The sequence below is a fragment of the Globicephala melas genome, chromosome 12, assembly GCF_963455315.2.
Source record: "Globicephala melas chromosome 12, mGloMel1.2, whole genome shotgun sequence".
In the NCBI taxonomy this organism is placed as follows: domain Eukaryota; kingdom Metazoa; phylum Chordata; class Mammalia; order Artiodactyla; family Delphinidae; genus Globicephala; species Globicephala melas.
The window spans coordinates 70,498,221-70,522,626 of NC_083325.1; the positions used below are offsets into that span (position 1 = coordinate 70,498,221).

Below are 24,406 nucleotides of genomic sequence, written 5' to 3' on the forward strand. Positions count from 1 at the left end.
CTGCTTTCTTTCCTTTAGTCTTTACTGTGGGATTTACTTAACTTCTGCCTGCAGACTTCGTCTAGCTCTGGAACACATTGCTTCCCTGACAGGGCTAATGAGGGTCCAGACGTTTTGCTGCACTAGCCTCCTGACCCTGTTTAACTGTGACCTAAGGTCTGCGCAGCACCAGGGCTTGGGGACCTGTGTTCTTTCCTGAGTCCTGGAGTCGTCGTGTTTGCCCTGGAGGGGGTGATGTGGCACAGTGGAAAGAGAATAGGCTTTATTGTCAGATTGGTTGCCTACTCCACGAATTACTAGCTTTGGAATGTTAGGCCAAGTTAACTAACCACTTAGGCTCTAAATTTCCTCATCTGATTCTGCCATTCACATTCCTTATTTGCTCCTCAAGCCTAGCTCAGTCTCATCTTTTCATTCTAGTTTTTTTTAAGAGTAATGGTTTCCAAAGTGGGAGGCGTGCAAAATGATCTTCTAGGCAGGGAATAACAAGAAAAAAAAAAGGGCAATTAACTTTACTAATATTTAAATCATAGTTTGACACTTTACTCCGTCTGTATGTCTGATGATATACATCAGGTACGGAAAGTGAGGTAACCTGAAGGGAGGATCATGGGCACGCCACAACCTGGAGGGGCCGACAGTGTGAGCCTCCTTATTTGTTTGCTTACATTCTATTTGGACATACTACAGTTAACCTCTACCTGGTTTAGGGATCTTTCAGATTATATTATCTGATTTGCATGAAATGAAGCTTGCTGAATGAATAGACAAAGGGTTTAAAAAGATTCCTGCAAAGAACCTGCGGATTGAAGTTTCAGATTCAACTGAAGACTGAAGTGCTAATGCAAGGACACATGAACAGCAGGAAACAAACGGAGCTGGTACTTCTATTTATATTAGGAGCTTGTTTTCAGTCACATGCAAAGTACAAAACAATAATGGTCTAAGCAGATTGAAAAGGAATCACTAAAAAAAAACCCAAAAAAACCCTTAACATTGTTAAAAATACTATTTGATGTATGGGTTTATATATACCATTGAGTATATTGGGCCTTAAGGTATTTGCTTAATGATATTATGAGGCTAATATGGTCAGTTGAGATATTTTAAACTGAAGCATTCCGAATATGAAGACAAACTTACTGAGCTTTTTTCGGTGATGATTATAGTTGTGTGCTAATTAATATCTTTTATTTTTTTTGCCTGTGTCGGGTCTTGGTTGCAGCATGCGGGCTCTTCGTTGTGGCGTGCGGATTTCTTTCTAGTTGTGGCTCAAGGGTTTCTCTCTAGTTGTGGCACGCGGGCTCCAGAGCGTGTGGGCTCTGTAGTTTGAGGCACTTGGGCTCTAGGTGAGGCGCGTGGGCTTAGTTTCCCCAAGGCATGTGGGATCTTAGTTCCCCGACCAGGGATCAAACCCATGCCCCCTGCATTGGAAGGCGGATTCTTTACCACTGGACTACCAGAGAGGTCCCTGATTAATGTCTTAAAATTTTATTAACTTAATGATATATTTCTGGAAATTTCTTTGGAGATTTCTTACTTCAGGAGTAAAAGACAAAAAGCCATAAACTTTTCTTCTTCCCGTTTTAGTAAAACTGGCTGAAATAATACATAGACAAAAATAACAATTTTAGTTTGGTGACAAACTAAAAATCCATCCTTTGTTAGCAATACTGTTGGCATACTCGTAGAAGACATTGCTGAGGTTTTGAAATAATAAATATTATACCAAGTTATGGAGTTTGTGAGCGTTTCTGTATATTTCGATAAAAGTTCAGAGGTTATGGTTTTTGGTGTAGTCCATTTTAATAATAAAATGTATGGAGACCTGCCTCTTTAACCCTCCAGACCACTAAAGGAAAGGTTTACCAGAGAATATACTCTAATGACTTAAAATTTTATTATGAAATAGGGCATATAAAGCATAAAGAATAGTAGTACAGTGTACCCAGAACCCAGCCTAATAAATAAATCATAGCTAATAGAGTTGGTATTCCTCTGCAGTCACATTATTCTACTTCCACCTCCAGAGGACTTTGCTTTTCTGAATTTGGTGATGCATGTTTTATGTGCACTTGTAAAGAATTTGTATTTTGTCATTATTGGGTGGGTTGTTCCACAAATGTCAATTAGATCTAGTTGGCTGATGGTGAAGTTGAGTCCTTCCATATTCATCTCGACTTGCTACGTGTATTGATCATAGAAGAGTGTTGAAGTCTCCAAGTATAAGTGGATTTGTCTCTTTCTCCTTTCAGTTCTATCAATTTTTGCTTATTTTAAAGCACTGTGGTTAGGTACAGAGACATTTAAGATTATGTCTTATTAAAGAATTCTGTATGTTACAGGCCCAACAATACAATTTTATTGTTTTATCTATATTGTATTGTATTGTTTTATCTATATTGTATTAAAAAGCAATTGTTTTTTAAGTCAGTTAAGAGAATAAAGGAGAAGAAATATGTAATTGTACTGTCTTTAAAAAAATGAACTTTACTTTTTTAGAACAGTTTTAGATTTACTGAAAAATTGAACAATAATAGTTTCTATATGTATCCTACACCCTGTTCCCTCTGTTATTAGCATCTTACATTAGTATGGTTCATTTCTTGCAGTTAATGAACCAGTGATGATACATCATTATTAACTAAAATCCATACTTTCTTCAGATTTCCTTAGCGTTTACCTAATGGCCTTTTTCTGTTCCAGAATCCCATCTAGGATACCACATTACATTTAGTTGTCCTCTCCTTAGACTTCTCTTGGGTTTGTTGGTTTCTTGGCTTTTTCTGGTCAAGTTTTTGATGAAACTTGACACTTCTGAGGAGTATTGGTCAGGTATTTTGTAAATTTCCCTCAATTGAGATTTGCCTGATGTTTTCCTCATGATTAGATGGGGTTTATGGGTTTTGGAGGGGAAGACCACAGAGGTAAAATGCCATTTTCATCACATCGTGTCAAGGGTCCATACTGTCAGCATAATTTATCACTGTTGGTGTTGTACTTGATCACCTAGCTGAGGTAGTGTTTATCAGGTTTCTCCACTGTCAAGTTATTTCCCCCTCCCCCTTCACCTCTTTGGAAGGAAGCCACTGTGTGCAGCTCACACTTAAGGAGGGAGGAGTTATGTTCCACCTTCTTCAGGGCAGAGTCTCCATGTCAATTATTTGGAATTTTTCTGTACAGGATATTTGTCGATTCTTCATTCTCATGTATCAGTATCAACTTAAGGATATTTAATACTACTTTATTTTGTTGCTGAAATTTTTCCCACTTTGGCCATTGGGAGCTCTTTCAGTTAGCCTCTGTGTCCCTTTGATATACCCCTATCATATGGTTTTGTTCCTCCCAGGACTTCTTTACTTTCTATACTACAAGGTGCTCCAGGCTCATTGTGTATATTTCTTGCGTCAGGCATTTCTCGGAGGAGCCCTAGTTCCTTTTATTGAAGAATGGTGGTATAAACAAAAATTTGGCCACTAAATGTGCTGAGTGCTTTGGGATACTTTTGTTTCTAGGCCCTCTCAGTTGACAGAGCAAGGACATGTATATGTGTATACTAATGCATATACACATACCTACAAATGCTTTTATATGTAACTATCCATATATCTATATTGAGTAAACCATGAAGGTATACTGATGTCTCCAATTGTAATCCATTCCATTACCACCTGAATCATTATAGCTTCTCACCTTGCTTATCTGTAACCTCACACTTCACCATCTGCCATCTGTTTACTTAATTGTTCAGTTATGCATACATGCATAGCAGTATTAGAATTCTTAACCCATAGCCTGTGGGAAACCAGAGTACAGTACTTATATATATTTTATTTTGCCTTTAGTTTTAACAGACTCTGTTCACTTCTAGAGTTACTTAGGTTACTATACTTTCCCCCCACCGTTCAGTGAGGCTGTTTCATACATTTGTAATACAGTTAGATTGTTTTGTTATATTCTCCATTTCATTCTGGGGTTCTTTGACCCCCTAAAGGATTACTATGGTGTTTTTTTTTGTTTTTTTTGTTTTTTTTTTTTTTGCGGTACGCGGGCCTCTCACTGTTGTGGCCTCTCCCGTTGCGGAGCAACAGGCTCCTGACGCGCAGACTCAGCGGCCATGGCTCACGGGCCCAGCCGCTCCGCGGCATGTGGGATCTTCCCGGACCGGGGCACGAAGCTGTGTCCCCTGCATCGGCAGGCGGACTCTCAACCACTGCGCCACCAGGGAAGCCCCCCCTAAAGGATTAAAAAAAATTTTTTTTACATACATTAAGGTCCACTCTGTGTTGTAATTTTCTTTGGTTTTCACAAATGTGTGGTGTCAGTGTCCACCATTACAGTATCATACGGAAGTTTTATCACCCTCGAACTTCCCCTGTGCTTCACCTATTCATTCCTCTTCCCTTCTTCCCAAATCTCTGGCAACCACTGATTATTTTACCATCTGTATTGCTTTGTTTTTTTCTAGAAGGTCATAAAATTGGAATCATATAGTATGTAGCCTTTTCAGACTGGCTTTTTTCACTTAGCAATACGCATTTAAGCTTCAGGTTTTTTCATGGCTTGATAGCTTATTTATTACTGCTGAATAATATTCCATTTATGAAAGTAGTAGTTTCTTTATCTGTTCACCTATTGAAGGGCACCTTGGTTGCTTTCAGTATTTGGCAGTTGTGAATAAAGCTGGTATAAACATTTGGGTGCAAGTTTTGTGTGAATATCCATTTTCCACTTAGTTGGTTAAATACCTAGTGCAATTACTGAATTGTATGGTAAGACTATGATTAGTTTTGTAAGAGACTGCAAAACCGTTTTCCAACCAGGCTGTCTGTGCATTCCCACTAGCAATGGATGAGAGTTCCTGTTGCTCTACATTCTTGTCATCATTTGCTATTGACAGTTTTTTGGATTTTAGCCGTTCTAATAGGTGTATAGTGGTATCTCGTTGTTTTACTTTGTAATTTCCTAATGACAAATGCAGTTGAACCTCTTTTCATATGCTTACCATCCGTATAATTTCTTTGGTAAGGTATCTGTTCAGATCTTTTGATCATTAAATTTATTTATTTATTTTTTGGCTGCGTTGGGTCTTCGTTGCTGCGCACGGGCTTTCTCTAGTTGCGGCTAGCGGGGGCTGCTCTTCGTTGCGGTGCACGGGCTTCTCACTGTGGTGGCTTCTCTTGTTGTGGAGCACGGGCTCTAGGTGCGCGGGCTTCAGTAGTTGTGGCACTCGGGCTGAGTAGTTGTGGCTTGAGGGCTCTAGAGCACTGGCTTAGTTGCTCCGCGGCATGTGGGATCTATGTCCCCTGCATTGGCAGGCGGATTCTTAACCACTGCACCACCAGGGAAGCCCTGATCATTTTAAAATTGGGCTGTTTTCTTATTGTTGAGTTTTAAGAGTTCTTTTCATAATTTGAATACAAGTTCTTCATCAGATATGTGTTTTGAAAATATTTCTTTCACTCTGGGGCTTGTCTTTTCATTCTGTTCATAGTATCTTTTGCAGAGCAGTTAATTTTGATAAGATGCAGCTTATCAATTTTTCCTTTCATGAATCGTGCATTTTTTCAGTTTGACCTTGGGCTTGGGTCATTAAATAATCTTTTCTAGGAACCTAACAGTTTCAGCTCCTTTCAGATGGAAGAAACTTTGCTTACATTCTCATAGCTAGGACTCTCGTCTTCTTTCATTTTGTAGACTAAAGCTGTACTCTGGTTCTTCTTCGTTTTTTTAATTTTACTTTAAAGATGTTAACTGTTGCATTGTTCGCAGAAGTAGATAGTTGGAAATAATTGTCAACAGTCAAGGCTTGGATGAATGATCGTGATAAAATTCCATTCTGTCATTCAAAATTGTGGTTTTGAAGAGTATTCAGTGACATGGAAAGGTGTTCAAATATATTGTTAGAGTTTTCCCCCACCTTTTTTGAGCTATAATGACAAATAAAATTGTATATGTTTAAAGTGTACAACATAATTTGATAAATGTATACATTGTGCAGTGATTACTGCAGTTAAGTTAATTAGCTCATTCTTTTTTGTGTGTGGCGGTGGTGGTTTAAGATCTACTCTCTTAGCAAATTTCAGATATACAGTAGAGTATTATCAACTACAGTCACCATGCTGTGCATTTGATCCCCAGGATTTATTCATCTTGTAACTGAAAGTTTGTGTGCTTTGTATTTCCCCGTTTCTCCCACCCCCCAGCCCCTGGCAGCTACCAATCTACTCTGCTTCTATGATGAGTTTGACTTTTTTTGGTATTATTAGATTCCACATATGAGTGAGATTACATAGTATTTGTCTTTTCTCTGTCTGGCTTATTTCACTTTGTGTTCTGATTATTTTTAATTGGGTGGAATGAAGCCCCTAAGTAGGGTGATCAGGATCCTGTGAAGATCAAACACGTTTGAATAAATGTACCTAGTAGATCTCACAGGATGAACCACAGGAAGAAGGGGTTGCAGAGTCCTGAGATCACGGCGTCAGAGAATTTTATTTGTACATTCATGTGGACAAAGATTTTTGGCAGTTGAAATGGGAAAAAAGGGTGGATGTGAGAGTGATTATGAGGAAGGAAATGGCAGTGTTTGAAATCAGAGTTAGTATGTGAAGTGAATGATAAGGAGGTGTTGGTTACTTCTAGATTATGAGGCTCAGAAAAGGCAAAGTGCCAGGAGTCCAAGTGGAAGGAAGAAGAGACATGTGTTTACGTTCATGTAACTGTTGATCTTTAAAGTTATATCAGGAAGACAAGGACGTAATCAGGTGTGGTAGTAGGGTCAGATCTTTGTTGAGTGTGGACTGTTAAAATCATAATTACAAAGATGGAGGTATGAGGATCCATGGAGCACTGGAATGGAGTCATGCTAAGGCCTGGGGAAGTCATTTATAGTAATCTTAATTTATGTGTACCCCATACATTTGGATTTTATGAAATCTGAACTATAAGCTTGGTTGAAATGAAAAGACTTAATATTTTAGTTTGAGTTCTATCAGAAGCTGACTCTTAGACAAGGATTTGCGTGCAAGTATTTTGTTTTGGAGGTTATCCCTGCAAACATCAGCAGGGGACCGGGAGGTGAGATGGGGAAGGGAAGTTAGCAGATAAGGGTTTTGTTATCAAGCAAGTTACCACTGTGGGTGACTGAAGCTTATTCCCACTGGGGAACTCTAGGAGCCTGTGTAAAACATGTCCTCAGATTTACACCCTTTTAGGAGGCAAGGTAGGTAGAGTATATACCAACTTAAGTCAATCATTGGTTAAGACTGTTTCTAGGGAGTGGTAAATTTATAGCATTTCAGGCCTGACATGCAAGGAACAAAATGGACTTCAGAGGTCAGAGAAAGCCTCGTTTCTCTGTTTAAACAGACAAACAAACAAACAAAATGCAGATGCTGTCAGTCAGTATAGAAGGATTCAGTAAAGGCCAGGAGATATGGGGAAGGGGAACACCCTATTAACTGTTTCCTTAATACTTGCTCTGCAGTTCCAGCATCTCCAGTTCATTTTCTGTAGGCCACCAAAACCCGCATGCCCAGCTTAAATGAGCCAGTCTAGTGGCATATTAGGACTGGCGCCAGGTGTCCTTTTCAGAATATTAAATCCTGGGTCATGGGTTGAGTACCGCCATGGCAACAAACTTTGTCTTACTTTACACTTGGCTCAAGTTCAGCACTCTCAAGGTCCATTCCCAGGTATGTTCTTCCAGTTCCTGTTAGTGCATATCGTCAGGTCCAGCAGCTGTTTTGATGAATCAGCCCTTTTCCATCCAAAGCAGGGACAGTACCTTCCCTTTCTGATGATGTAAGACTTGACCCTAGTTATTAGCGTAGAAGCAGTGAGGGAGGTAGAAACAGATCCTGAGGAGGGTCGGCATCTTTCTAGGCATGCATCTCAGATGAGAACTTTGCATAGTCTTTAGGCAGAGGAGACTGCCCTTGTAGCAAGAGCAGAGAGCCACCTCTTCAGGCCTGTAGGGTTCAGGGGAATCTTGGCTGGACTATGAATTCAGTCTTCTTTGTTAAGCTGCCTACTTTCATAAACAGAATTTGAGCCTGATTTTTAGCACAATCTACTCTCAAGTTGTGGGAGCTGAGGGTTCCTTAAAAAGTGCTGCCATGGAGGTCTCTGGCTCTTATAGCATGCTCTGAGTTGGTACTTGGCTGATTTAAGCCTTGACATTTTCTTTCTTCTGTGCATCCGTCCTACTTAACAAAAGCTCAACCATTTAATTGTCTTTAAAATTCCCAGTCCTCCTGTCTCTCTCAAATGCTAAAGCTATTGTATAAGCCAATTATCTTCTTCTACCTGTGTCCCTTACTAGCTCCACCACTTCGTGAGTCTTAGTACTGTCCATGCAGCAGCACACCAGGGGTTCTCACCAGGCTACTTACTACCATCACTGGGATCCTTGTCATCTGTTGGCGAGTGATCCACTTACAGAATTCATCTTGAAGGTCTGTTTTACAGGATCAAATCTGTCTTGTTTTGGGTTACCCTAGAAGCAAATGCTCTATAAGGACTCAAATGCAAATTTAAAAAAAAATTTTTTTTTTAGACCCTAGGAAATACTGGTAGAAGAGTGGAGAAGTAAGACAGAGAAGAAAGTAGCTAATAAAGGATTTCTTATCAGGCACCATGGGAAAGCCAGACGTGTAGTAATGCAATATTAATTACTATTGCTTTAGGTTGGGTTGGCATGCTTTTACTTAAAGGACCAGATGGTAATTATTTTAGACGTTGCATGCCAGATGCTCTCTGTTGAAAACACTCGACTCTGCCGTTGTAGCATGAGAGCATCCTTAGACAATACATAAATGAATAGGTTTGGCTGTGTTCCAGTAAAACTTTATTTGCAAAAACAGGTGGCAGGTCAGATCTGGTCCAGGTACTATAGTTTCTCTAGCTTGCTGACGCCTGCTTTACGTGCTCTCTTGCTTCCAATGCCACAGTAATCACACATGCAGATGTGGGCTCTGAAGTGGCATCGGCAGTACTTGTAGTTTCGTGGTCATCCAGATGATCTAAAATATGTTTATATTAATTTTTTTAAAGATTAATCTGGAAATAAAGACAGAATTTAGAAAACTGTAATGAAAAACTTAGGGATCTCCAGGAATTCATAATTCTACTTTGAGAAAAAGTGATTTAAAGAAATAGCAAAAGTAGAAGTATATAATAAATGATATATATTATAAAGGACATTATGATTCTCTGTTTTAATCTGTGTTTAGCATTTAAAATTTGTATTACCCAGTGGGAGACCAAGTTTGGGGACAGGGGGAGGCTTTTGAATATCTTCGTTTCATTATAATTATAGGCTCCTGGTACCAACTCTTGTTTTTTTCTCTAGGACCTAGATTTCATTAGATGTTTGCTGTTTCTGGTTGCTTTTTCTTTGGCTTACTTTCTTTCCGTTTAAAACTGTTTCCTCTTGGGGGCAAATTGTTAGGTAACCATCATGTACATTGAAGCCTATTTGGTAACATTTCAGTGATCTAGGAAAGGGATAGTTTTTTTTTTGGCCGTACACGGGCCTCTCACTGTTGTGCCCTCTCCCGTTGCGGAGCACAGGCTCCGGACGCGCAGGCTCAGCGGCCATGGCTCACGGGCCCAGCCGCTCCGCGACATGTGGGAACTTCCCAGACCGGGGCACGAACCCATGTCCCCTGCATCGGCAGGCGGACTCTCAACCACTGCGCCACCAGGGAAGCCCGGAAAGGGATAGTTTTAATGATCAAAATATTAATTGCAGAATGGTAAGGAATATATTTACATTATAAATTTTCTTTAGGATATATTTATAACTAAACTTTCAGCAGGCACTTTGCTTTAATAGATATGTAATTTGTGTAGTCACCATTTAATTCGTGATTCTGACGTATTCGACAATGGTATATAAATCACTCCATGATTTACAGCAGTTTAATCTTCTTAGGGATATTTAGCTTATGCTATTTGTTTAGATATTTTTTTCTTCATAGAGTAAGGCGAAGTTTGGCTGAGATGTCACAGATTTTGCATCAGTAGGGTCCATGCAGTGGGCTATTGTGTTCTAGCTTTTTAAGCATAAAGATTTGAAAATATGCATCTAGAGGCAAAAATTATGAAAGAAGTTTAATGAAAGGGTTGGGATTCTACTCTACCGCTTCTGAGTTGTGTGTCCTTGAGCAAGTTAGTGTTCTTTTTTAGGCATCTGTTTCCTAATCTGTAAAATGGGGATAATAATAATGCCAGCACCCAGAGTTGTTGGGAGGATTAAATGAGATAATGCATGGAAAGAGTTTTTTCTTAAACAGAGTGACTGGCATAGCCAAAGTCATGTGATTAAAAACTTACATTTAGGAGTTCTTTGAGTTTGTGGATGAATACCTTTTTTGTTTAATACTTTTTAATATAAAAATAAAAGATTCTATTTATACTTTTTATGTATAAGCTAATTATCCTGATGTTCTTTATTATAGCCTTTCATTATAATTATTACCTAAATTATCTTTAGTAACATGTTTATCTATGTAAAGCAGTAGGAATATGGGGAAAATGTCTCAACTAATCCAGGACTCTGCAGAGGAAACAAAGTTAGAAATAAGACGTGGCCCCATATTTTCAGCACAGGAAGCAAGTGTATGAGCTCATTTAAGTATTGACTTTATAATATTTTAGAAGCTATCAAATAAAGGGACAACAGTTTGTTTTTTTCTGTATCAGGCTTCTACTTTATTTTTACTGATATCCTTTTAATGTATGCATACACAGCTTGGTTTCTTGTACCTCTTCACAACAGACTGATAAGCACTTGGTGGAATTGTCAAATTACACATTGGTTTACTGTATCCTTCTTTGTCTCTAGGATGATTGAGGAAAGTGGGAACAAGCGGAAGACCATGGCAGAGAAGAGGCAGCTGTTCATAGAAATGCGTGAGTCCCTAGTGCTTCTGGAATCCTGTTTGTATGTGTGGGAATGTTTTTTTTTTTCCCCCGATCAAGTCATAGCATTAATCATAAGTTTTATGTTACAGGCTTTAGAAAGGGAAGAATGGGAGTTAAAGAATCATGCAGTTGGAGGACACCAAGCCAGAGCATATATTTTAATTGAATTGACTTGAATTGCTTTCTTCAAGGTCATAAATGAAAAGGCAGAAATGTTACCTAAAATATCTGTGAGTTTAAGGCATGCCAGTCAATTTAGACTTCTTGCTGTAACTCCACTGTTACCATGAGATTGCAGGTGGTGATAGATAATTAATACATTATATTGTGTAAATTACCTTACACTAGATAAAGATTCTAAGGTAGTGAGGACTAAGTGTTAGGAAACACTTAGAGCTGTAGGAAAAAGTAAAAGCAGGAATGTGTACTTTGGTATATTACTTTACTATATACCGTTTGAAATCTTCTGTTAAAAAATTCTTATATTGATGTATTCTTATTTATTCTCATATATTCCTATATTCTTATATGTTTCTTATATGAAACTCAAAGAAAAAGATGGCCAGGAAGAGTAGGCAGTTCCCAGTATTTGAAGGATTGTTTTGTTTTGCAATTGCTTGTCTGTGTGACCTTGACCAGTGCGTTCACACTTGGTGGACCTCAAATTCCTTAGCCAGGAAATAAGGTTATTAGTTTGCACCAATGATTGTGAAACCTTTTAAAAGCACTGTGTTCCTTACAAGGACCTTCAACATGAGTGTCATAAAATTCGTTCTGCTTGGCTAAAGCGGGGGGGGGGGGGGGTGGTGTGTGTGGGGGGGGGGGTGGGGGAAGTAGCAGTCAGCTTGAGATGGCCCCTGAGGTAGTTGCAGAATTCTAGAATTCTACCTACCACAGAGTGAAAATCAGCAGATCAAGTCTCAGAAGACCCTTCCAACTATCAAGCTATTTTAAGTCTTTAGAGTCTTAGTAATGGGAGTCAGAGTTTGACACAACTCAGACCTACGTTGTCCTGCCAGGCATAGCCTAGATAACTGTTCGTTAAAGGAGGAAAAGAAATTTTTGGCATTGGTTAGGCAGTCGGTCTGGGTGACCTTTAAGGACTTTTGTAGCTCTGAGTCGCTAACTGCTAGTCATCTAAGCCAGACAGCTTGGAGTCACTTCTCTCCACCTCACCTTTCACCTCCAAGGAAATGGCAAAGTGCAGCTGAGTGTTCCCTCAAAAGTGAGTCTTGAATCTGTCTGTTCCTCATACCATGATGGTGTTGAATCCAGGCTCTGCAGTCAGACTGCCTGGGTTTGGATCTAGGCTCCCTCACTTCCTGGCTGTATAACCTTGGGCAAGTTACCTTCTCTCTCTGTGCTACAGTTTCTTCATCCATAAAATGGGAATTGTACCTACTTCATAGAACTATCATGAAGATTAAATGAGATAATGTGACTAAAGCACTTAGCACATTCCTTTCCCAGATAAGTAGTTATTTAATGTGGCTAGCTGTGTTTTTTTTAAAATTCCTCTCTTTTTTTATTGTGGTAAAATATACATAAATCATATTTATTTTAACCATTTATAAATATGCAGTTCAGTGGCATTAAGCTGTGTTTATTATTAATATTTTTATCCTTGTTACTTTTCTAAACTAAAACAGTTGGTTTCTGATCCTTTCCTTCAGTCTTGACACTCTCAAATCGGTGATCTCTGATGCTGCCAGATTGAACCCAGATTTATTCTAGGTTACTCCTTCTTAAATCCCTTCAGGGCTCGTCATCACGGTCCCGAGAAAGCCCAAGCTCCGCAGTGTGCCAGATGAGGCCCTTCTGGACTCTTTTTCTTGGTTCCCAGTTTCCATCACATGCTTTGTGTGTCATTTCCCAGCAGTTCTGAACTGGCTTTCCCCAAGATAGATCGTGTTTTCCATATCCCTGTGCTGTTGCTTATGGGGTTGCCTTCACCTTCATCTGGCTTGTTGTTCCTGCCTACCCTTCCAGACTCAGCAAAAGGACCATCTTTTCATTTAATTTTTAACACATTTACTGAGAATCTGTTACATTCCGGGCACCATTCTAGGTGCTAGGGTTATAGGGGAGAACAAAACACAGTCCCTGACTTCACTCATACCACTTACATTTTAAAAGGGAAACCGACAAAAATGGAAACCAAATAAATAATAATTCCTCATACTAAGAATTACCTGGGGTGCACTCACATGGGCATGTGAGAGAGCATGACTGGGGTAGATATTTGAAGTAGAAATTGGGTATTCTGCAAAGAACTGGGTTTACTACTTAGTGAATGTTATCACTGACACACTAACTTCATATAAATTACCATTCCCTGTAACAAACTCAAGGATATGAACAGTCTGGGAGATGTTCGGTGGGTATGGCTTCTTGAGCCTCCTCTATTTCTTCACAGGAGGTATTGCATTGGTGGCAATGGTATCTGCTGTGGGAAGCCCCACTCTCATTTCCAGCATCACCCCAAATCTGCGTTATAATTACTTTCTGAGGATGCAGAAATCACCATTTGCTAGCCTTATGACTTGGCCCTGTCATCTAGGTATTGGGTTGATTTTAGTATGTCAGTTTTGAATCCAATGATCTTTCTCCACTCTTTCATTAGTCTTAATGGTTAGTTTAGACTTCTGCTTAGGTAGGTAACTACATGTACATCATTTTTAAAAAAGACTTTATTTTTTTAGAGCAGTTTTAGGTTCATAGCCAAATGAAAGAGGAAGGAACAGAGCTATCTCATATATACCCCCTGCCCTGGCACATGCATGGTCTCCACCACTATTAGCACCCACACCAGAGTAGCACGTCCATTACAGCTGATGGACCTACATTGACACATCATAATCACTCAAAGTCTATGGTTTACATTAGGGTTCATTCTTGGTGGTGTACATTCTATGGAACTGCATTATTTTTAAAGAAGGCCATTTTGACTCTTATTTTTGCAATCCTTATACCTCTTTTTCATGACCTACTGTACTGGTTAGGACCTCAGATATTGTATTTAAGAGTTGGGAAGATAGCAGGCATTCTTGTCTTGTTTTTGACTTGAATGGGAATGGATGTAGTATTTCACTATTAAAATGATATTTGTTGTAGGTTTTGTACCCTTCACCAGGTGAAAGATCTACTTTTCTGTCCTAATTTACCAAGAGTTATTACTGTTATTTTCTTTAAATCACGAATGAGTATAGAATTTTATCAGTTGTTTTCTGCTTCTCTTGAGATGATACAGTGACATATAATATATTTCTCCTTAACATACATAGTTCTGGGGCCAGCAGTCTTTTTCTTAAAGAGCCAGAAAGTAAATATTTTAGGATTTGCAGGCCATATGATGAGTTCTCTGTCATAGCTACTCAACTCTGCTGTTGTAGCATGAAAGCGGTCATAGGAATTTAATAGTTTAGATAGCTTGTGTTTTTTATCTTGTGTTACCTTTATTGTTGTGCCTTTCAGTAGTATTCTTAAGCCTTTCTATTTTTAGACAGTATCTTTTAATTTCCTACTTTGAACAGTGATGAAATCAGTTTGTTCTTTCTTTGCTTAATATTTTATCTTCTGGACTCTAAGCACCATGAAAGTAAGAATCACATGTATTTATCATGGTAGCCCCAGCAATTCAATAAGTATTTATTAAAGGAGGAGTAGAATAAACTACGTACAAATAATTTGATAGTTTACGATTTTTACATGATGTAACATTACTAAGAAAAAGGAAGGGTGATAATCTCTCGACGCTGGTGCTAAAGTAAAAACTTTCTAGATGAGTCTGCAAAATACTTGATGCCAGGCCTCCATGCTCAGAGATTCCAGAATTTTTCCTTTTCCAGAATTTTGTCACTTTTATTGGTCTTCTCAAGGAACTTTGGCTTTATTGGTCCTCTCTATGTATCTTTGTTTTCTGTGTCATTATTTCATGCTATTACGTGGTTTATTATTTTCTTCTTTCTACTTTAGGCAGTTGTATTTTTCTTTTTCTAATGTAGGCCATTTATTTTCAGACTTTTTCTTTCTTATGTAAGCATTGAAGAATATACTTTTCCATGATTTTCTATTTTTGTATTACATGTGTTCTGATATATACTATTTTCATTATCAGATCTCTGTGTTTTCTAATTTCTGTTTTAGATTAATGAGAAGTATCCTTTTAAATTCGTAAATGAATGTCTGTTTTAATAATAAAGATATTTAGCTTAATGGGATTATGGGTCAGGGAGTGAGGGATTTTCTAGAATCTTTGTATTTGTTGATATTTGTATGTTTTTCTAAATATTCCATGAGTGCTTGAAAATCATGTGTCTGATTTCTGTATTATCTAGATCAAGCTCATTATGTTTTACTAAAATCTTTTTGTCTTTTCTGATTTGACTGCTTGATCTTAATTACTGGAAGATGTTAAAAATCTCTGCTTTGATCATGGATTTAAAATTTCCCCCCTGTAGTTCAGTCAGTGTTTTGAAGCTTTTGTTCTTAGATGCATATATATTAAAATGTTCTGTCTACCTGGGAAATTGAATCTTTTATTATTATATAGGTAAACTTTTTTTTTTCTAGTAATGCTTTTTTGCTTCAAAGTTTGTTTTGTTGTATATTAATATATCTATACCAGCTTTTTTTTTTTTTTTTTTGCAGTACGCGGGCCTCTCACTGTTGGGGCCTCTCCCGTTGCAGAGCACAGGCTCCGGACGCGCAGGCTCAGCGGCCATGGCTCACGGGCCTAACCGCTCTGCGGCATGTGGGTTCTTCCCAGACCAGGGCACAAACCCGTGTCCCCTGCATCGGCAGGCGGACTCTCAACCATTGCACCACCAGGGAAGCCCACCAGCTTTCTTTTGATTAGCATGCCTAGTACCCTAAATATCTTTTTTATTTTTAATTTATTTTTTATTCTGTTAACATCTTTATTGGAGTATAATTGCTTTACAATGGTGTGTTAGTTTCTGCTGTATAACAAAGTGAATCACCTATACGTGTACATATATCGCCGTATCTCCTCCCTCTTGCGTCTCCCTCCCACCCTGCCTATCCCATCCCTCTAGGTGGTCACAAAGCACTGAGCTGATCTCCCTGTGCTATGCGGCTGCTTCCCACTAGCTATCGAATTTACATTTGGTAGTATACATATGTCCATGCCACTCTCTCACTTCGTCCCAGCTTACCCTTCCCCCTACCCCTGTCCTCAAGTCCATTCTCTATGTCTGCATCTTTATCCCTGTACTGCCCTGAGGTTCTTCAGAACAATTTTTTTTTTTTTAGATTCCATATATATGTGTTAGCATACGGTATTTGTCTTTCTCTTTCTGACTTACTTCACTCTGTATGACAGACTCTAGGTCCATCCACCTCACTACAAATAACTCAATTTCGTTTGTTTTTATGGCTGAGTAATATGCCATTGTATATATGTGCCACATCTTCTTTATCCATTCATCTGTTGATGGACACTTAGGTTGCTTCCATGTCCTGGCTATTGTAAATAGAGCTGCAATGAACATTGTGGTACATGACTCTTTTTGAATTATGGTTTTCTCAGGTTATATGCCCAGTAGTGGGATTGCTGGGTTGTATGGTAGTTCTAGTTGTAGTTTTTTAAGGAACCGCCATACTGTTCTACATAGTGGCTGTATCAATTTACATTCCCACCAACAGTGCAAGAGGGTTCCCTGTTCTCCACACCCTCTCCAGCATTTGTTGTTTGCAGATTTTTCAGTATATATCCATTTATTCTTTAATTTTTTTTCCTGTATCCTTATGTTATATATGTATCTCTTGTAAACAGCATAAGTTAGATTATTTTAAAAAATAACCAAAACGACCATTGTGACAATTTTGGCTTTTTCACTGAAGACTTTATTTTGTTTAACCTTTTTTTTTTTTTCGGTACACGGGCCTCTCACTGTTGTGGCCTCTCCCATTGCGGAGCACAGGCTCTTGGACACGCAGGCTCAGCGGCCATGGCTCACGGGCCCAGCCGCTCCACGGCATGTGGGATCTTCCCGGACCGGGGCACGAACCCGTGTCCCCTGCATCGGCAGGTGGTCTCTCAACCACTGTGCCACGAGGGAAGCCCTGTTTAACCTTTTATATGAATACTGGTATGTTTCATTTTTCTTCCATTTTATTTTGTACTTCAGTTTTGTCCTTTCTCTGTTTTTTTCCCCCTCCTTTCTTGACTTCTATTAGATGAATTGAGCTTCCCTCTGTTCTACTTTTTCCCTCTACTTACTTGTGAGTTGTATGTTCTTTTTCTGTTCTTTTTGTGTTTACTCCAGAAATTTTAACGTCAATTAAAATGAAGCCCAGATGGATTAAAGACCTAAATGTAAGGCCAGAAGCTATCAAACTCTTAGAGGAAAACATAGGTAGAACACTCTATGACATAAATCACAGCAAGATACTTTTTGACCCACATCCTAGAGAAATGGAAATAAAAACAAAAATAAACAAATGGGACCTAATGAAACTTCAAAGCTTTTGTACAGCAAAGGAAACCATAAACAAGACCAAAAGACAACCCTCAGAATGGGAGAAAATATTTGCAAATGAAGCAACTGACAAAGGATTAATCTCCAAAATTTACAATTTACATGCAGCTCAATAACAAAAAACCAAACAACCCAGTCCAAAAATGGCCAGAAGACCTACATAGACATTTCTCCAAAGAAGATATACAGACTGCCAACAAACACATGAAAGACTGCTCAACATCATTAATCATTAGAGAAATGCAAATCAACACTACAATGAGATATCATCTCACACCAGTCAGAATGGCCATCATCAAAAAATCTATAAACAATAAATGCAGGAGAGGGTGTGGAGGAAAGGGAACCCTCTTGCACTGCTGGTGGGAATGTGAATTGGTACAGCCACTATGGAGAACAGTATGGAGGTTCCTTAAAAAACTACAAATAGAACTACCATACGACCCAGCAATCCCACTACTGGGCATATACCCTGAGAAAACCATAATTCAAAAAGAGTCATGGGGCTTCCCTGGTGGCGCAGTGGTTGAGAGTCTGCCTGCCGATGCAGGGGACACGGGTTCGTGCCCCGGTCCGGGAAGATCACACATGCCACGGAGCGGCTGGGCCCGTGAGCCATGACCGCTGAGCCTGTGCGTCCGGAGCCTGTGCTCCGCAGTGGGAGAGGCCACAACAGTGAGAGGCCCGTGTACCGCAAAAAAAAAAAAAAAAAAGAGTCATGTACCAAAATGTTCATTGCAGCTCTTTACAATAACTAGGAGATGGAAACAACCTAAGTGTCCATCATCGGATGAATGGATAAAGAAGATGTGGCACATATATACAATGGAATATTACTCAGCCAGAAAAACAAATGAAATTGAGCTATTTGTAATGAGGTGGATGGACCTAGAGTCTGTCATACAGATTGAAGTAAGTCAGAAAGAGAAAGACAAATACCGTATGCTAACACATATATATGGAATTTAAGAAAAGAGAAACGTCATGAAGAACCTAGGAGTAAGACAGGAATAAAGACACAGACCTACTAGAGAATGGACTTGAGGATATGGGGAGGGGGAAGGGTAAGCTGTGACAAAGTGAGAGTGGCATGGACATATATACACTACCAAACGTAAAATAGATAGCTAGTGGGAAGCAGCCGCATAGCACAGGGAGATCAGCTCGGTGCTTTGTGACCACCTAGAGGGGTGGGATAGGGAGGGTGGGGGGGAGGGAGATGCAAGAGGGAAGAGATATGGGAACATATGTATATGTTTTTATAAAGCAGAAACTAACACACCATTGTAAAGCAATTATACTCCAATAAAGATGTAAAAAAAAAAAAAGCCCAAATCATATCAATATTTATAACTTTGTTCAGAGTAATACAAGAATATTATTAGGATGTGTTAGAGTACCTCCTTTATGAAATATATGCTCTTTTTTGTATTATCTTTTGAACTCCACAAATTAGACTTTATTTTTATCTTGTGTAATCAATTTTTGTTTTATCCAACCTATTTGGTTATCTCTTTGTTTGTTTGCCATTATTTACAAAAATTTAAATCCAGATCTTGGTGGAGCCAGGTATGTGTCACAGCCATTTCCTTTTGTGGGATTTTAAAACTTTTTTTCCTAGTTCACCCACTGAGAGAGTCACCCTTCAGTGATCTTGGTGTTATCTGTACCTTCCTCTCTGCTGGGACCTCTGGCTTCATCTTTGGTCCCTAGGGTTTTTAAGTGTACTGCCAAGAAAAAAATGAGGAAGTCATTCGTGTTCATATTTGTTGCTTATTCAGACTAATGTTTTTTTTGAAAAAAATTTTTTTCCTAATTAGAACTGCTTGTGAAAGTTTTTAGACAGTTCAGACATGTTACTGTACTTACGTTTATTAGATTTATAATCTCTTCTCCCCTTTCTCCTTCCTTCCTCCTCATCTCCCCAGTTAGATTCGATTTTCAGCAAAGTACATTTACTTCCTTATCCCTGTCGTTAGTCTGCTGAGCACGTCCATCAAATCCTGTGGCTTCCTGGAACACAGTTTGGAGTGCTCTGCCCTACCTGAGGAAAGTTAAAAGCATCAACATGTTTACACAGGAAAAGGAACTGGCTTCCCCACTACTTTTATCATCTCCCGCCATGAGCCTTTCCTTGCTAGTGTCTGCAGTTGTATATCCTTTTACATTCCTTTGTAAATTTTTGGGAAAAAGCCTTTTTTATATCAGACAACCCAGAACTTCCCAGTTTTCAGTTATTTATTCATTCAATAAATATTTAGGTGCTAGTTTTATTGTGTCCTACTTTGGGACATACAGTAATGAATAATACAACAGTAAAATGGTCTCTGCCTTCATGGATTTTGTTTTCCTGGAAGTGGGAACAAGGGATGATAGCGCAGTAGGAGCCATGATGGGGGAAGGAAGGGGGGTCCAGGAAGGAATCTGGGAGGAAGTCATGTCTTGGCTGAGTCAGCCTAATAATGTGGTGAAAGAAGGGCTGGGGCACCATCACTTACCAAGGCCCAGAGGTGACGGGACCCGGTATGTTTGGGTAACTATAGGTAGTCCAGACTGATTGGAGTTGAGTGTGAGGTAAAATGTGAGAGGTGCATGAGCTAGACCTTTAAGTTGAGTTGGGTAGTCCTGTGTTTCCCAAAACTAGCTTGATTATAAGAATCTTTAGGGGCATTTGTTAAGAATGAAGATTCAGCTTCCTCCCCTGGAGGTTTTGATATAAGCTTCTGATACAAACAGGTGCAATAAAACCCTTCCATTTGACTCTTTGCTTTCCTTGGGATTTGGTTATACTATAGAACATTCATATCCCATTCTCATGAATAAGGAGAGCCATAAAGTGCAAAGAAGGCTTAATCCTTTCTTATCCTTTCCCTATCTTTCTCCTGTACCTCTTGGGTACCCAGTGTCCCATTGGTTCCCTGTCTGTTCACGAATTTCACTGGGCTTTCTAACTGGGGCCAGAGTTCTGCCTGGATATTTAGTTAGGGCTCTCTGTATCATTTCTTTTCTTTTTTTAAATTTAATTAATTAATTAATTTCTGGTTGCGTTGGGTCCTTGTTGCACGCAGGCTTTCTGTAGTTGCCACAGGCAGGGGCTGTTCTTTGTTGTGGTGCATGGGCTTCTGATTGCAGTGGCTTCTCTTGTTGTGGAGCATGGTCTCTAGGTGCGCGCGCTTCAGTAGTTGTGGCATGCGGGCTTTGTTGCTCCGCCGCATGTGGGATCTTCCCAGACCAGGGCTCGAACCTGTGTCCCCTGCATTGGCGGGCGGATTCTTAACCCCTGCACCACCAGGGAAAACCTCTGTAATTTCTGGGTGGGCTTGAAACATTGTCTGACATTAGTATAAAAATGACATTTTATTGTATTTCTTTTAATGAAATATTCTTGAAATGAATGATAATGAAGAGTAATCATTTCTAGTTCAGAATTCCCAAAGTGATATTCCAGTCATTTCAGTTTCTTCACTGGGGGCTTTTCTGTTTTGTATTTGCCAAACGACCATATTTTCTGATCAGGAAATTAATGTGACATTTACACAGGGGAAGTATTAAAAAAATGAAGGCTATTCTTAGGCACTGTATGAGGATTCTCCTTATATAAATCAGGGAAGATGACTGCTTCAGAAGAAGGGAAACACATGGGAAGTTTGGTTGAATATTGGTACAATAGTATTTTAATAAAGTTCTAAGGTTATTAATTATATCTTAACTTTTAGAAATTATTTTTGGATTTGGACTGCTATTAGATTTTTAAAAAATGATGCTCTGGCCAGGACTTCTTAGAATTTCTGAATCCTGTAACATCCCACTGCTCTCTCTACATTTTCCTCAATACATTTAGAGCGATGTATTTTCACAAGGATCAGACTGGCAAAGGGAAGCAGAGTGATACTTGATTCTTGACTAGTTCCTGAAACTTCAGTGTAGAGATTTCTGGCAAACTGGTCTGAAGCATTTGGAGTTTCCTATTTTCCTAAACTAGTTAGCTTTGGACTTGTGTGATATCTGCTCTATTTCATCTTTTGTGGTGACAAATCTGACTCTGCACTGGAGAAGGAGTCTGAAAAGAGTGAGTTAGACCAGGTGCACTACCTTTTTCCTGTAGTTACTTTTCCACTAGCAAGCATTGCCTAATAAATACCCTGCAAAAAGTCTGATTAATCAGATTAGTAATGTTTCTGTTTGATCAGATGGGGGTGGAACTTTCCTTTCCTAGCTGTTAACATTCGTTTTATTAGTGTTTCTCATTAAAATATTTCATAGAAATAAATGTTTAGACATTAAAATTACCTGCAGTGATTTAATGACGGGTTATTTATTAAATGTTCTTGGACATGTGTTGGCACATTCTTTCTTAAAATTATTTGGTTTTGAATAATTAATATTTAATGGTTCCAATTTAAAATATTTAGGCTGAGATAGTAATATAGAAACTAAATGAGTAAAAGAAAATCAGACTGAATAAATTTAACAAGAGAAGTGTAAAACTTATACTCTGAAAACTACAAAACACTGTTGAAAGAAATTAAGGAAGACTAAATAAATGGAAAGATATCCTGTATTAGAGGATCAGAAGATTTATCATTAAGATGTCACTTTTCCCTAAATTGATCCACAAACTCATTGCAGTCCTCATAAAAAAACTGGCTGTTTTGAAGAAATGGATGGGCTGATCCTAAAATTCATATGGAAATTCAACCCAGAGTAGCCAAAACAGTCTCAAAAGAGAACAAAGTTGGAAGACTCACACTTCCGAATTTGAGAACTACAAAGCCACAATGATCCAGATTGTGTGGTACTGGCATAAGAATAGACATATAATCAGTGGGATAAAATTGAAAGTTAAAAATTAAACCCATACATCTGTGGTCACTTGATTTTTCACAAGGATACCAAGACCATTTAATGAAGAAAGAATAGTATTTTGAACAAATGGCGCTGGGACAAGTGGATATCCATATGCAAAAGAATGAATTTGAACCTCCGCCTCATACTGCATAATAAATTAACTAAAAATATATCATAGCCCTAAATATAAGATCTAAAAGTGTAAAACTTTTAGAAGGACACATAGGTATAAATCTTCATAAACTTAGATTAGGCAAAGCCTTCTCAGGTATGACACCAAAAGCACAAGTGACAAAATAACAAATAGATATATTGGATTTATCAAAATTAAAACCTTTTGTGCCCCATTAGATACGACCAAGAAAGTGAAATGACTACTCAGAGAATGGGAAAAAAAATTTGCAAATCATATATTTCATAAGGGACTTGTATCTACAACATATAAAGTACTTAAAACTCAATAATGAAAGATAAACAACTCAATTAAAAAATGGGCAAAGTGACTCATAAGGGGAAGAGGTTTCTTTTTTGAAATAATGAAAAACTGACTGTGGTGATGATTGCACAACTAAGTTAAATACTTTAATGGATGAATTATATTTCAAAAAACCTGTTATATTAAAAAAAAGAAAATAGGACTATAACGTGTATGTATAGAAGGGTAGAAATTTTGTGAGAACCAGGTGATGGAGGAAATAATTTTAATTGTGACATCAAGGTAAGGGTTGATTGAAGTGAGATTAAGAGAAATCTTTGCTTCACTTTTTGGTCAATAAATATTACTTTTACCAAAAACCTGGAAAAATCCTTCCTTTTTTTTTTTCTATAAGCAGAAATGAAAGATGACTGTAAATATTGGTATAAGATAATTTGTGCTGGTTCACTTTCCCTTTTTTGAATCAAAAGTTGCTGCCAGATCTTACAAGGCAGCATAGGTGAAATAAAAAAACTCACGCTGGAGGCCAGAGTTCCCTGAAGTGGCCTTAAAATTCAAGACAGCAATTTTTTTTTTTTTTTTTTTGCCATACGCGGGCCTCTCACTGTTGTGGCCTCTCCCGTTGCAGAGCACAGGCTCGGGACGCGCAGGCTCAGCGGCCATGGCTCACGGGCCCAGCTGCTCCGCGGCATGTGGGATCTTCCCGGACCGGGGCACGAACCCGTGTCCCCTGCATCGGCTCTCAACCACTGCGCCACCAGGGAAGCCCTACAGCAAATTTTGAAATGAAAACAAAGTTTGATTTATAGATTCATATAATTTAGGCTTTGTTCTAGTTACTAGGGCTATATATTACTTATCCCCAAACAGTCATTTATTTTGTTTATACCTTTTTTGGGTCTAAAATTAGAACAGCGTCCAGTGCTTATGTCTTGACTTTGCTGCATGATGTCTCAGGCCTCTGTTGGAAGACTCAGAGACTCAGGGCTGGGTCACTTGTTGCCTTGCTCACTTACATGTTTGGTAATTGCTACTGACTTTCAGCTGATGGATTCAGTTTCTCTGGGTATCGGTGTCTCTGTGTGGTTTCTCCATATCAGCTAGTTTGGGCTTCACAGCAATGGTGTCCAGGTTCCTAGGGCAAGCATCCTGAGAGAGTGAGAGCACAGACAAGCTGTCCCACATTTTATCGCCCACCTTCAGAAGTCAGGCAGTGTTCGTCTGCCACACTCTATTCATTGAGGCAGTCACAGTGTCCTCAGGTGCAAGTGGAGGGAAATAATCTTTAGTTCTTGATGGGGAGGGGCAGCATACTAGAGGCACATAAAAATACTGGTCTGGAAATACTGTTGTGTCCCTTTTTTGAAAAACACAGGCTGCCACAGACCTGGAAGGGGAACTTAGAGATCATCTGGTCCAGTTCCCTCATTTTATAGATGAGGACACTGAGGCTGAGAAGAAGGGGTGTAACATGGCCACGGTCATGGCCTGTGGTCAGACTGGGCTGGAATTTAGCTTTCCTGATTCTAGGCTAGGGTCTTCCCTACTATACCACTTTTTTTCATTTTGCGGAATACGTAGTTCATTCACTCAAGTCATGAGTGGTCCTCCCCTCAGAGTTTTCTTAGGCTAGCAGACAGGATGATATAGGCAAAACTGCTGACATTGTGCTTGGCATGGAGTGGGC

The 24,406-nt window shown here is 39.0% G+C and overlaps 1 protein-coding gene across 21 annotated transcripts in view; it reads left to right on the top strand.

Annotated features, from left to right (window-relative positions):
- Positions 1–24,406, top strand: part of DTNB (dystrobrevin beta) — a 256,123-nt gene that overhangs the window by 12,137 nt on the left and 219,580 nt on the right. For 7 of the 21 annotated variants that reach the window (XM_060309433.2, XM_060309431.2, XM_060309432.2 and 4 more), the window contains exon 1: positions 16,989–17,045. In XM_060309433.2, coding sequence (XP_060165416.1) covers positions 17,036–17,045 — 10 coding nt within the window. In that variant the 5' untranslated portion in view covers positions 16,989–17,035. Of the gene's footprint in view, positions 1–10,852; positions 10,921–16,931; positions 17,046–24,406 lie in introns of those variants that run through there. The other 14 variants (XM_060309424.1, XM_060309423.1, XM_060309425.1 and 11 more) reach the window with 5 other exon arrangements.